General features: G+C 48.0%; 1 protein-coding gene across 1 annotated transcript in view; it reads left to right on the forward strand.

Annotated features, from left to right (window-relative positions):
* Positions 1–9,886, forward strand: part of wu:fj29h11 (uncharacterized) — a 29,475-nt gene extending 19,589 nt beyond the window's left edge. The window contains exons 32-47 of the mRNA XM_056365889.1: positions 799–980; positions 1,501–1,760; positions 1,856–2,081; positions 2,169–2,352; positions 3,150–3,276; positions 3,357–3,437; positions 3,635–3,820; positions 3,910–4,184; positions 4,663–4,811; positions 5,011–5,092; positions 5,789–5,903; positions 7,503–7,634; positions 7,718–7,984; positions 8,677–8,800; positions 8,918–9,074; positions 9,149–9,886. Coding sequence (XP_056221864.1) covers positions 799–980; positions 1,501–1,760; positions 1,856–2,081; positions 2,169–2,352; positions 3,150–3,276; positions 3,357–3,437; positions 3,635–3,820; positions 3,910–4,184; positions 4,663–4,811; positions 5,011–5,092; positions 5,789–5,903; positions 7,503–7,634; positions 7,718–7,984; positions 8,677–8,800; positions 8,918–9,074; positions 9,149–9,562 — 2,961 coding nt within the window. The 3' untranslated portion in view covers positions 9,563–9,886. The remainder of the gene's footprint in view (positions 1–798; positions 981–1,500; positions 1,761–1,855; positions 2,082–2,168; positions 2,353–3,149; positions 3,277–3,356; positions 3,438–3,634; positions 3,821–3,909; positions 4,185–4,662; positions 4,812–5,010; positions 5,093–5,788; positions 5,904–7,502; positions 7,635–7,717; positions 7,985–8,676; positions 8,801–8,917; positions 9,075–9,148) is intronic.
* Positions 9,887–10,196: the final 310 nt, after the last annotated feature.

Consider the following 10,196-nt stretch of genomic DNA (forward strand, 5'->3'; position numbering starts at 1 on the left):
AGGCCGTCGCACCGCTAACACCGCAGCTGTGAGCACAGATGATAAAAGGCTGTGGATGTGTCGTGTGAAGACACAATATTTACCGGTTGCATGGACACCAGAGGCAGAACAGACTCTTCCTCTGCGTTAGAAAACAAGTGTGAGTCATCACGATGACTCAGGTGGTGATTAAAGGATGAAGCTACTAATAATGATGAGTCATTAGAGAGATCAATATCTGCTTTGAAGATGAGCAGAAAAAGCAGGTGTCACAGACAGAGCTGAGGCCCGGTGCCTGTTTTAGCCTGAGCTGCAGATAGAGGGGGATAACCTGTGGATTTGTCCTGACACCATCAGTCACTGAGAAACTCCTGCTGCCTTCACGTAATGTTGGAACAATGGAGTTTCATATTTCCTGCGTAACAAGGCTGAACAAGTGAGGTGGAGAGTGTAACTTTATTTCTAGAGCTCATTTAAACACAGCCGGAGGATGATTCAAATAAATAAAATGAAGTAAAACAAATGTGAAGAATAAGTAAAGCACAAGGAAAGTAGAAACACGTAAACACAAGGAAAATACACAATTATGAACATGACAACGGGCTAAAAGGTTAGCGAGCTAAAAAAGGCCAGTGAGTACAAATGTGTCTTTAGCTGAGATTTAAAAATGGAGATGGAGGGAGCGCTTGTTTTAAACGCAGCGACGGCGAGAAAAGTCCCGTTCAACTGTCTCCTCTTTAGTAACACTAGGTGTTTTTGTTTAATCCTTTTCTGTCTCTCTCTCCCCCCCCCTCCCCCCCCACCCCCCCCACCCACCAGGCCTCCAGCCACTGGTCATCTGAAAGCACAATGTGGCGCCTCATCCCTGGGGAGGGCTGTGTGCTCGATGACTACCCCTGTGAGGAGTTTCGTGCCCTGGCCACTGCCCAGCTGCCGGACGCCGTCCTCCTGCAGCAGAGGACGGCCTTACTGAAGCTGCTGGCCACCAACTGGGACACTGGGTAACACACACACACAGTCCCTGTCACACACACACAGCCGTGTTTCTGTAAAACCGTTTGCACCAAATCGTTTTGAAAGAGCAACAGCCAATGGGAAAAGCCCAACACTTGGCCGACCAGTGGTGTAACTTCCATATTTTCATACCTGCTCTTATTTACGTTCAGTAAAGGCCGCGAGACGCTGCAGTGGTTTTGTGTCTGTCACAAACTTCACATGTGAACTTTTTTTCTCGAGTCGTGGCTCTGCAGGCGCATGTGGAGCGTAGCTGCCGTTACACCGGTCCATTTAACACGAGTAGATTTCTCTTCTCACTGAGCACGTGCAGCTCTGCTGAGCGCTGAAGCCTCTGTGGGGGGGGGGGGGGTCACACAGTCCTGACGCTTTAATGACATGAAGTTCACTGAGCTGCAGCCGAAGACACAGAGTTATCAAACGATCCTCGAGGTGATATGACAGGGTGTAAAGAAGAGGTCATCTCTTCTGTTCCAACCATGACCTCCACCTGTCTCACTCCATCAGGCACCGCTACTCTCAGTACCTCACAGCCCAGGTGATTGACAGCGACGGACGAGCAATCAAAGACACCACTTCCTCCTTCTCCCACGCCCTGCGTCGTCTTGATTGGCTGCCGGCTTATCGCCCGCTGGAGGGAGACAAGAGAGAGAGGAAGTTCCTGTGTCCCAACTCAGTCTACCTGACCTCACCTGAGGTCACCGACCTGTTGGGGACTCACGTCTTCTACGTGGACTTAGACCCCAGCGACTTCAGCAGAGCTCTGGGTAAAGATGTGTCTGCTGTGGTAGAGATCAGATATCTTTAGTTATTGATCATCCTCTGTTTACTGCAGGTTGTCACTGTGTTTTCGCTCCTTCAGGAATGAGACAGAGCATCTCAGTGGAGGCTCTGATTACCTACCTGAAGGAGTGGTGCGTCAAACCCGAGGAGCAGCGACAACCTGAGGACGAGTCAGAGGGGGCGGGCTTCATCTCCACCATTCAGCACATCCACAACATGTACAGCTACCTGCACACAAACTGTCCCCAGAGCAGCCTGAAGGAGCTGTTCCAGCACACCCCTGCAGTCTTCATAGAGTACAACAGGTAAATCGTCAGCTCTGTCGCTCTCTCTCTCTTTTCTCAGGTTCGTGTCAGAATCTTAAACCCCTGAGTAAAACCTCTCTCCCCCAGACGAGCTGATGACTGGTGCGCAGGACGCTTCTACCACCTGAAGGAAGTGTGCTGGAGCGACACGACCACCATGTTCCAGCGCTACAGACAGCTGATCCACAGCCAGGACAGCGGCGTCCAGGAGCCCAAACTCCTGGCTCCTTTCTACAGCCAGCTGGACGGCATGAAAGACTTCTTCACCAGGGTGCGCTGCCCGACACTGTGCCGCCTCTGTTACTGTCAATGCTCAAGTCATTTTCCTACATGTCGAAAATGTTTGATTGGATTTATTTATTCGCACACAGAAAACTTTACAAATACATTGTACATAGTTTTTTTATAACGTGGATGTGAAGGTGAGAGAACCCATGGAGGGCTTCTGTCAAACCTCATCTCAACATAAAAACTATTTAGATCAAACAAAAACAGAAAGAAAGAAAAAAAATCAAATCAATATAATTAAGAAAAATGTTTCTTTAAAACAATCAAGTAAAAGAACCAGCAAAGACAACACAGTATATAAAGTGGAGGGATACAAATATTTAAATGAATATAGAAAAGATATAAAAGGTTTCTAGGTGCTAACAACAACAATGACTTTATCATGTGTAGCTAGCTAGTTAAATAAGCTAACGTTAGCTATGTGAGTTGGTTTCCAGCTGACGCTAGCTGCTTTAAAATGGGAGCTAAAGCTAAACACAGGTGATGCTCCATGTAGAAGACAAATAAAGAAACGTGTGACATCAGTTCAGAAATACTTAAACCTGCTGCTTTTACTGGTTCCCATTTTCAAACTGCATGTTTTCATTTTTAAATCTACAAGAGAAAAGGCCTCTGGGATGAGGACTAAGCGACCAGCTAACGTTAGCCTAACCTCTGCTAGCAGGCAGGACTAGTCCAGCTCCACAGGCTGTCCTCAGCTTCTGTAATGAACTTATACCTGGCTGTTTGAAGCTAATGTACACTGTTTATGTGTCTGTGATTACATCTCTTTATATTTAGCTCCTGAGTGTGGAGCCCAGCCCCAATATGAACCAGTATGTGGGTCTGATGGAGCTGATCTGCTCCTCATCGCCCATCCCGACTGCTGAAGTGCTGCAGGATGTGTCAGTGCTCTACGCCCGACTTGGTAAGAGCATTCAGCATAATATGAAATATAATATAATATAATATAACATAATATAAATAATGTCTTTATGTCTTCAACAGCTCAAAAGTGTAAAAGCCAAGTGTCTGGAGAACAGGAAAACACTTTCCATCTCAAACAGAGTTACTGCTCCACTCTGAAAGGTGAGTGAAGTTCACACTGATGTCACAAACACCATCCACCTCCATCACCTCCTCAGTCTGTGTGAACGAGCGTCATCGACCTCCTGTCAGAGCAGCATCAGTGGACAATCAGCTGCTTCTGTCTTGGAGCCGTTAACTATCGGAACTAATGGAATAACACAAACGTCTGACTCTCCCTCCTGTTTACCTGTGTCCAGGTATGGTGTCTGATAAGAGGGTCTTCCCCACCAAGGACAGCAGCTGGGTGAGTCTGGCACGTAAACCCATGATCGCCGACAACAGAGAGCTGGAGAAGATCTTTAAACATCACCAGCAGGTCTGTCTGCTCCAGCTGCCGCCAGCAGACAAGAAGGCGGCTCCGAGAGGCCGGACCGGGAACTCTGGTACCTGTGTAGTGTTAGATTAACACCGTTTAATTATTGAACCTAGACAAATATTAAAGATGGAGATCGTGACTGTTTGTGTCCCACAGTCACAGGAGAGCGAGCGAACTCCGCCCCAGCCTTCAAAGAGAAGGACCGATCTTTGTTTCTGGAGATCTGCGGCATCCGTCCTCTGTCCCACTGCGTGAAGACCGAGCCTGTGACTGAGAACCTGAGGCCCTGTCCGCCCATGCAGGCCATGGTGCGCTTTGTCGTCCCCTACATCCAGAGGTTCCTCTACTACCACGAAGAGCTGGGTGACGTTTACTCAGACCTGATCGACAACAACATCGGAGAGAAGATCAAGCGCCTTTACTTCGCACAGGTAGGACGGTCACAGCTCACTCGGGACCTGCAGGTTGTTTCCTGTTTGATCAGACTGAGGCTTTGTTCGTCCCTGTTCAAAGAAGTATAATCTAGTTGGACATTATAGCTTCATGCGGGTCTGTCAGTCTGATATTGTGAAATAAAATAAAAAAAGAGATTATGAGAATAATCTGGAAGGCCGGTTGTTGCTGCTGCCGACCGCAGCTTCAGCAGCAGGAACCTCCTCTCAGCCTCCGTGTCCCTGCGGTTCTGTCAGGTCAGATTTACTAACATGAACACTGAGGGCAGGTCGGCTCAGTCGGTGTCTCAGACTTACTGTCCACATTCAGTCTGCCGCTCATCAGGTGCAGGTCAGCGGTGGATCTGATCATGTGACAGACCAGTTATTCTCACTACTGTAACTGTCTGTCCCCTCAGCTCTTGTTTATTACTTACACCTGGCCTCACCCTGGAACCCGCTGTCTGTCTGCTCACAGGTGGGGAAGCTGTACATCCGCTACCAGCTGGATGTCGCCGACAGCGATGAGCCGGTGGTGGAGCTGCAGGACGTCATCTGTCTGCTGAAGGACGAGAAGGAGCTCTACATCCAGAAGGATCACCTGACCGCTCGGCTGGACATCTGCAGGTCTGAAACACTCTCTCTGCTCTGACTCAAGAGTCCTGACACGCAGCCTTTTCCCACAATGCCATTCTTCAAGCTTCTTCTCTCCTCTTGTTGCAAGTTAATACTGAGTGCTATCAACAAAGGAATCATGTGATGCTCATAGATGTGTGTGTGTGTGTGTGTGTGTGTGTGTGTGTGTGTGTGTGTGTGTGTGTTTCAGGGAGCTGGTGAAACTGTTCTGCACCGAGAGCGACCACAGAAAAGAGCTGATGCATTTCCTGAGCGCCCTGATCACACTCAATGTAACTAATCCATATCCTGTCCTTCTCCATCACACACTCGAACACACACACACACACACACACACACACACACACACACCCACAGAGCGGAGCGCAGCAGTATCTAATCAGCCGGTTCCCCCGAGGGAGTCTCGTTTACGTGGCGGCTCGCTCTCCTCTCTCACACAGACTCAGAGGTCAAAGGTTAAAACATCAGGCCTCAGCTCTGATTTCTCTCTATTGAACAACTCATCCGGTGTGTTTTTGTGCAGCAGCTGTGTTACATCATCAATATTAGAAACTGATTTGATTTGATTTAAGGTTTTAATGATGAGATTCTGCAGCGTTACAGACGTTTGATGCACCGGAGTCAGATGATGTGAGAGGCTGTGGACTGATCTGCCCCTCCACTCATTATATCTGTTTATTACTGTAACTGGGAGAGCGGCCGCAGACGTCTGGACTCCACTGTGTTAATCCTGTTGATCAAACAGTCACTGGCAGGACGGGTTAATGAGGTCATCAACATTTTCTCTGAGGATCTGAGAGGAGGAACCCAACATGTCCTCAGCTCGGGTCTTATGATGTAACCACTGGATCAGCGCTGCGTGTTAATCCTTAAAACATTCATAAAATCTTATATATAAAACACATGTAATGTCCTACATCGTGATGAGGTCGTTAACTGTGTGTGTGTGTGTGTGTGTGTGTGTGCAGGATGATGGAGCTCTGAACAGACTGCTGCAGAAAGAGGACATCAAAGAGCTGCCCAGTGAGGAGGAGAAGTGGGAGGTCCCCGAGCCCCCCAGACCAGATATGACCCTGGACAGAGGTAAAGAGTCCGAGCTCCAGACACCAGAAACATCTTGTACTGACTCAAGTGATGTCACTACTTAGACAGAAGTGACATCATCAGACTCAGGCTACATCAGTATAAAACACCTGAACCTCCAACCTGACTGTTAGCATTCAAAGGTGCATTATGGGTAATGTAGGTGCTGGGTTTTGACAAGTAATTCCTCCAGACATTTTTTTAAAATCCTCTGCTGTGATTCATATTTAGTTTAACGTATTCACACATTAAACTGGGTCTGAAGCTCATCTCCTCTTACTTCCTGGTTGATAAATCTGGATCAGGGCTTGAGCCCCGCCCACCACCTGCTGGCTCCAGGTGGACAGGTGAAAGAGCAGAGAGCATCAAGATGTTGAGAGGAGGAAACATCAGAGAGACTCAGCCACATGTTTGAGCCTCAGTCAGACCCAGACTCAGAGGAAGAGTCTGAAACCAGAACCAGAGACTAGCAGACGGCTCAGAACCGTTAGCACAGTTAGCATCTTTTATTTGTTTATGTTGTTTGTTAGCTTGTAAGTTGCAGTGGCTGACACAGTGTTAGCAGTTGCGCTAATGCTAACTCTCTCTCTCACTGTACTGACAAGGTTTCAGGTTTATTTAGCCCCGTCCCCACAAGGTGACAGGATTGGTTCCTTAAGTTTGTGATGTATGAAACCCTGAATCTGTTTCTATGAGACTCATTGGTTCACTGCAGTTCAAGGTGGAAACACTCGGCCATGGTGTTGATGATTATTTCATCATCATATGTTTGTATTATATAAAAACATCATATGGACGTTAACGAGGTTGATCTTCATCAGAGGATCTCAGGAGCAACCATCCGAGTCAGAGACAGGACTGAGGTCACATCCACACGTCACTGTCTCAGTCTGCAGAATGTCAGGAAATCTGTATCTGCAGCTCAGTGTTGATGCAGAGAATCATCTTGTAACTGTAACTGTGATATAACTGCAGCCTGAGATGAATCCTAACGACACAGAGCCGCTTCACATCTGCTGTTTCTCCAAGTCTCTGTCACATTTGCCCTGATTTCCACCATCATTTCATAATATTCAAAGAGTCTCAGTCCCGCACACACACACACACACACACACACACACACACACACACACACACAGAAAGATAACTGGTGCGTTTCTCACATATGCTAATTTGAGTTTGTTCACTGTTGTGTGTGGCAACATAAAAGAGCAGCTGTTGCCAAGGCTCAATGAGTGAGAGGAGCAGATCCCTCACTGCAGCAGAGTGCACACACACACACACACACACACACACACACACACACACACACACACACACACACACACACACACGTCTTCGCCCTTAAAATTTAATGATGGGAACTTACTTTTTGTCTACATAATGCAACAGTGTAAACAGATTTAGGTCCCCACAACATCAGTAGACCACACACACACACACACACACACACACACACACACACACATTCCCGTGGATTCATTTCATCAAAGGACTCGTTACAAAATGTGTGAGACAGGCTTTTATGAGATTGTTGTTTCACAGCTTTTATTCTCTGCTCTCTTCTTCTTCTTCGTTGGTTTTAATTCTTGTCTTCAGGGCTGTCGAGGAGTTACTCCTCCGTCAGCTCCCTGGAGGAGCCGGCCCGCCCTGCACAGGAGGATGGGGAGCAGACGCTGGTCTGCTGGCCTCCTAAAGCGTCGATCCTGAACACAGGAGCCAGTCGATCAGGTATTTACACAGCTGTTCAAAATAAAGGAAGAAACGAGGAGAAACTACATTTCCCATGACTCACAGCGTCTGTGTGCCAACAGGTCAGACAGGTGGAGGCGTAGTAGAAGCCGTCATGAAGATGTGGCCACCTCCTGCTGCGCCTAAAGACCGGGACCCAGAGAGAGACGCTGGGCCCAGAGAAAGCAGCTATGCCCCCCCCCAGAGTCCCAGCAGCTCTGAAGGAAACCAGCCACTCAGGAGCAGCAGACCTCCAGACCAGCCCCTCCCTCACAGAGCCCTCAGCCACCCGGCCCTTCCTCACCCTGCTGCTGCGACCCCCAACATCACCTCCACACAACCACCTCCAGGTAACACGTTCAACAAACCTCCGTCCGTCTGTCTGTCTGTACTGGTTCAGTGTTACAGGGAAAATCCAGTCAATGTGGTTATTGAACTGAAAGCTGCACCACCGATCAATATTTATGTTTTTATAATAGATCAAATGTCTGGCGAAGTGAACATTAAATATTTAATGATACATTTCTGCACAGCTCTGCAGAGGTTTAGCCTCTTTAAGGTCGTTGTTTTGGTTTCTGGTTCCTGAACACGTCGGCCATGTTTCAGCTTCATTATATTATTATCTATTATTGAGCGATCAAACAAAAAAAAGATTTCACAGATTTCAGGTAAAACATTCAGAGAAACCAAATCCTGCAAGGTTTGGATGGTGGGTCCAGGTGGGCGGGGCTTGGTGACTGCTTTGTTGTGACATCACAAAGTTCCAGAAGTCCTGACGGCTGGTTTTAAGACTCAGTTTCTGAATACAGGCTGTGTGCATTTCTCTGTGGACTGAGGCTTTGATACTTTCACAGTATTAATATAGAAGCTAGAGCTGATCTATAATCACACTACACATGGACATCTACCTCTAGGTTATATGGATCTTTAATATTTAATGAATAACACAGATCAGCTGGTTCTGTTTTATCTGCAGTGTGACAGAGCAGAGATCCTCCACAGTGAATGTGAATTCTTCCTCTTGGTCTTGTTTGTCTGACAGATCACGGTCAGCAGAATGAGACCACTGACAGACAGGAGGGTCCCCCAGATCCCAGACCAGCACAGAGTCCTCCATCTGCACAGCCTGCTGAGACCGTCAGAGAGCAGCCTGCTCCCAGCAGCCTGTAGGCGTCTCCTCCTCCTCCCACACTGTCTGAAATATTCATGTACAAAACTAATGTTGATTTTTATTTAATCTATAATCCCACTTCTCTCCACCTGCTCCTCCCTTTGTCTCGCAGCGTCGTCCCTGAGGCCGTGGTGCTCTCCAGTACGTTTCAGGGGACTGCTGACACTCAGCGCCCCCCTCTGAACCTGGACTTCCCCCTTTGGAACAAAGTCCAGCCCCCTCAGGCCACTCTGGAGGACATGGAGCTCACCTGCCAGAGGCCCACCACCGTGAGTACTCCCACCACATGTGATGGTTTCCCAGCGGCTGAGTGTTAGCCAGCTAAACTGCTATTCTCCCGCAGGTGGTGTTATCTGACGACGCCATGGACGTGGCGGCGATTGGTGAGTGGGGAGAGCAGCTGGTCAACTCCTTCCTGTGCGACTGGCGGGACGGCGATGACCCCGGACGCCCCGTCCATGTCCTGTGGTGCAACCAGAGCGGAGAGAGCGGCCAGCCCTACGACTTCAGGCTCACCTTCGGAGCTGGAGGAGGAGCGGAGGTGGTGTACGTGGAGGTGAAGTCGACTATTAAGAAGGAGAAGTCATTCATCCACCTCTCGGCCAACGAGCTGGACCTGGCTCTGCGGGAGAAGGAGCGCTACCACATCTTCAGGGTGTACAGCGCCGGAGACGCTCACAACGTCCGTCTGGTTCGCATCCGGAACCTGGCACAGCATCTTCACACAAAAGACCTGGCACTTTACCTGTTTGTTTGAGGCTCAGTTTGTGGGATATTTGCACTAAAACTCACCACAGTGACAGGTCCAGTGTTTGGTTTCCTTTTTAACTTTATCCTACTGCACTGGTTTTAGTTCTTTTAACTGATGTACTACTGTATCTTATTAGTTTTGCACATTCCTTGTTCATTTTTCTGTCCAAAACATTATTTTTATTGCCAACGAACTCGATGTGTGTTTTCTAGTCTTTGAACTGTTTTAAAGGGGTCAGTGACAAACTGAATGTTTTTAACCCTTTTTTAATCCCCTACCTCACCTTTACTCCAGCATTCCTTCAAAATAAAACTCTTTTTGTCAACTAAACTACTCTGACTCGTGTGTGTGAACGCTGCTGTTACATCCTGAACCTCACTGACAGATGAAGTGATTCTAGCTGAGTGGACAGGTCCCTCACAGGCTCCCATCATTCCTGCTGATTACACTGTCACAAGGAGCAGACACACAAAACATCCATATGATGCTCCTCCACTAATCTTAAACCACTTACAGGAAAACGCTGAATACCATTATTAGTCTTCAGAGGAGAGGCCGTCTGATTGTCTCTCCAGGTCAAGCCTGAACCACAGAAAACTGCCACCACCGAGACCACGTTTTAGTTTTTGGTGGTCAAAGG

Source organism: Seriola aureovittata, chromosome 21 (assembly GCF_021018895.1).
Source record: "Seriola aureovittata isolate HTS-2021-v1 ecotype China chromosome 21, ASM2101889v1, whole genome shotgun sequence".
Classification (NCBI taxonomy): Eukaryota; Metazoa; Chordata; class Actinopteri; order Carangiformes; family Carangidae; genus Seriola; species Seriola aureovittata.